Source organism: Siphateles boraxobius, unplaced genomic scaffold (assembly GCF_051911475.1).
Source record: "Siphateles boraxobius isolate OS27281-9 unplaced genomic scaffold, OSU_SipBor_1 76, whole genome shotgun sequence".
In the NCBI taxonomy this organism is placed as follows: Eukaryota; Metazoa; Chordata; class Actinopteri; order Cypriniformes; family Leuciscidae; genus Siphateles; species Siphateles boraxobius.
Window position 1 is genome coordinate 2,820,566 of NW_027509204.1, and position 2,787 is coordinate 2,823,352.

The 2,787-nt window shown below is 43.9% G+C and overlaps 1 protein-coding gene across 1 annotated transcript; it reads left to right on the forward strand.

Moving 5' to 3' along the window:
* The first annotated feature begins 417 nt into the window (after nt 1-417).
* LOC143724602 (zona pellucida sperm-binding protein 3-like) lies at nt 418-2,787 on the forward strand. Its single transcript, XM_077217780.1, has 8 exons — nt 418-1,000; nt 1,487-1,605; nt 1,682-1,785; nt 1,871-2,048; nt 2,191-2,308; nt 2,383-2,465; nt 2,538-2,629; nt 2,703-2,787. Exons 1-8 carry the CDS (start codon nt 455-457, stop codon nt 2,771-2,773), a joined length of 1,311 nt encoding a protein of 436 aa, XP_077073895.1. The 5' UTR covers nt 418-454; the 3' UTR covers nt 2,774-2,787.

Consider the following 2,787-nt stretch of genomic DNA (forward strand, 5'->3'; position numbering starts at 1 on the left):
TTTTTTAAATGTGTCTTTTGTTACATAGGGACTACTGAACAGACATTTATCAGTTTATTTTAAAATACAAAGTACTTGAAAGCAAAATGTGTAAATAAAGCTATGTAAACTTGCATTTTTGCAACACTAAAAGTGTGTCCCATTGGGTAATCAAAATTTCTACACACACTTACGGTCTTCAAGCCCACTTGAACACTTAGATCAAAGACCAGAAATACTCTAAGCCATGTAAGTAGACAAGTGGTCAAGTACAAAGACGGCACGTGTGGTTATTTGGACAGGCCCAAAAATCTGCAGAGTGGTGCATCCCCAAAATGCATACACTCTACAAGTCCAGAGTGGAATTAAGGATAATTAAGGTAAAAGGGGTGGAGCCACCTTAACTCAAAGCTGTACAAAATGGCAAAGCCAAGTGCTAGTGTGTGTTGTGGTGCTTGTGTCAAAGTTTGTCAGGATGGGGTTCCTGAAAGTTGTCTTAGTGGTGGTTGTGATTGTTGCATTTGAGCTGCCTGATGTCTTGGGAAGATTGAGGTCCAGTCGTAGTCCAAGAAGCACGGGGCCAAAATCTGATCCAGCTTCTAGAAGTCCTGCCCTTTCTCCGTTAGGGCACTGGAACACTTTGCAAGTGGCTTCTCAGTTTCAGAGTCCTTTGGGTCCCGTCTCCAAAAGCCTTGAGCAAGACCCTTTTGGTGTTCAGGAGAAGCAGCTGTTGCAGGGTCCAGTGATGCCTTTGAATTGGAGGTATCCCATCGTTCCTGAAGTGCAGAGCGAGTTGGCGGTGGACTTCCAGTTGAGGCAACCCGTGACTCCCAGCAGCGTAGCAGTTCAATGTGGCGAGAACCGGGTTCTTGTAGAGGTTCAGCAGGACTTTTTCAGCAATGGTCAGTTGATCCAGCCAACTGGTCTGTCTTTAGGTGGATGTCCTGTTTTTGGTCAGGATCCTCAGTCAAGAGTGCTCATCTTTGAGTATGAATTACAGGACTGCAACAGTGTGCTGATGGTAAGAACGCATAAATCTTAATGGGTTATTTGTTGTGGCAGAGGACCGGTTCAAGAGAAGTTGGTTCACTTGGTTTTACAATGCCAGGGCAGCTAAGACCAAGTTATATCTATTTGAATGGGTAAATCCTGATTTTTCAAGCTACTTGACTTAAGTAACCCTTCAAACCAACATCTGATGTAAATCATCCCATAAATGGTATGAAGGAAGCTTAAGAAACAAGAACAATAAATATTGTGCCTTAATAGTGTTTTTACCCTGGAACAGCCAATGTGCATGTTCAATCCTATGTACATGTCTCCAAAACATTGACTATCTCTGGCAACACCGGAGCTTCCGAGGGCAACTGCGGTGATGTGAATTTTCTCTTTAGGAATTCCACCATATCGCACAGTGCACCTTCTCCCATTCATAGCTATATGAGTGCACGGTTTTGTTGTATGTAAAGTCCAAGGATAACCCTTGGTAACCAAATTCTGTTAACAGATGAATGAGGATGAGCTTGTCTACACCTTCTCTCTTACCTACACCCCTGAGGCGCTTGCAGGTACTCCCATCACCCGGGCCGATGGTGCAATTGTTGGTGTTCAATGCCATTATCAAAGGTAAGTATCTCTGTGACTTTCTGCACATTCTAGTGCAACTGGGAGACCATTTAATGGGTACTTTCATGAACCGCAGGCTCCAAAATGTTAGCAGTGATGCCTTGAGGCCAACATGGGTCCCTTATGCCTCAACAGAGGCTGGTGAAGAAGTCTTGCTGTTCTCCCTGAAGATCATGATGGGTTGGTACTGGTTCTGTTTTAATAAAATGAACCTTTACCCTTGCTATTGTGGCTGTGCCTAAAATGTTTTTCTTTTTGTGTGTAGATGATTGGTCCTATCAGAGGCCTTCATACTCCTATTTCCTGGGTGGCGTTATTAACATCGAGGCATCCGTGAAGCAGTACAATCATGTGCCTCTGCGTGTGTTTGTGGACCGCTGTGTGGCCACTCAAGTACCTGATGTGAACTCCCTTCCGAGTTATTCCTTCATTGAGAATCGCGGGTAAGGTCATGGGCCTTGATGCGGTAGGACTGTTTAAGTTGCTTTTTGTAACCACTTTGTCACAGAGTCATGGGTAAGATCTAGTTATTTAATGCTCTACAGTTGACATTCATGAGTAGCTCTTTGTAATTTTTGTCGTCAGGTGCTTTGTGGATGCCAAAACTACAGCTTCCAGCTCCCGCTTCTTGCCTCGGTCCCAGGTTGACAAGATCCAGTTTCAGCTGGAGGCGTTTATGTTCCAGGAGGGCAACAGTTCTCCTGTATGTAATATGAGTTAATTTGACTTCTCCTCCCATCTGCTTTGGTTTTGTGACTTGTCTGACACCCCTTGCAGATCTACATAACTTGTATTCTGAAGGCAACTATTGCTTCTGCACCTAGTGACGCTCAGCGCAAATCCTGTTCCTTTGCCAATGGGTAAGTGGGCATTTTATTTTTACAGTGACTTTTCTCATGTTGAAGGTTCCATGTCTTTTTTTTTTATTGCAGGTGGTTTGCTGCTGATGGTAATGACCAAGTTTGTGGTTGCTGTGACTCAACATGTGGTCCTGATGGTGAATTTGCTGCTTCTCCCTATGGAGGTTGGTAGCTTTTGTTCTTTCTAAGGATGCTTTTAATTCAAGTGCTCTAACTTGGCATTCTTCCTCTCTCTAGGCATTCAGTGGGAAGGCAAGGCCTCACTTGGTCCTGTAATGGTTCAAGAGCAAAAGAGAGCTTTTCAATAAAACTGATGAATCAA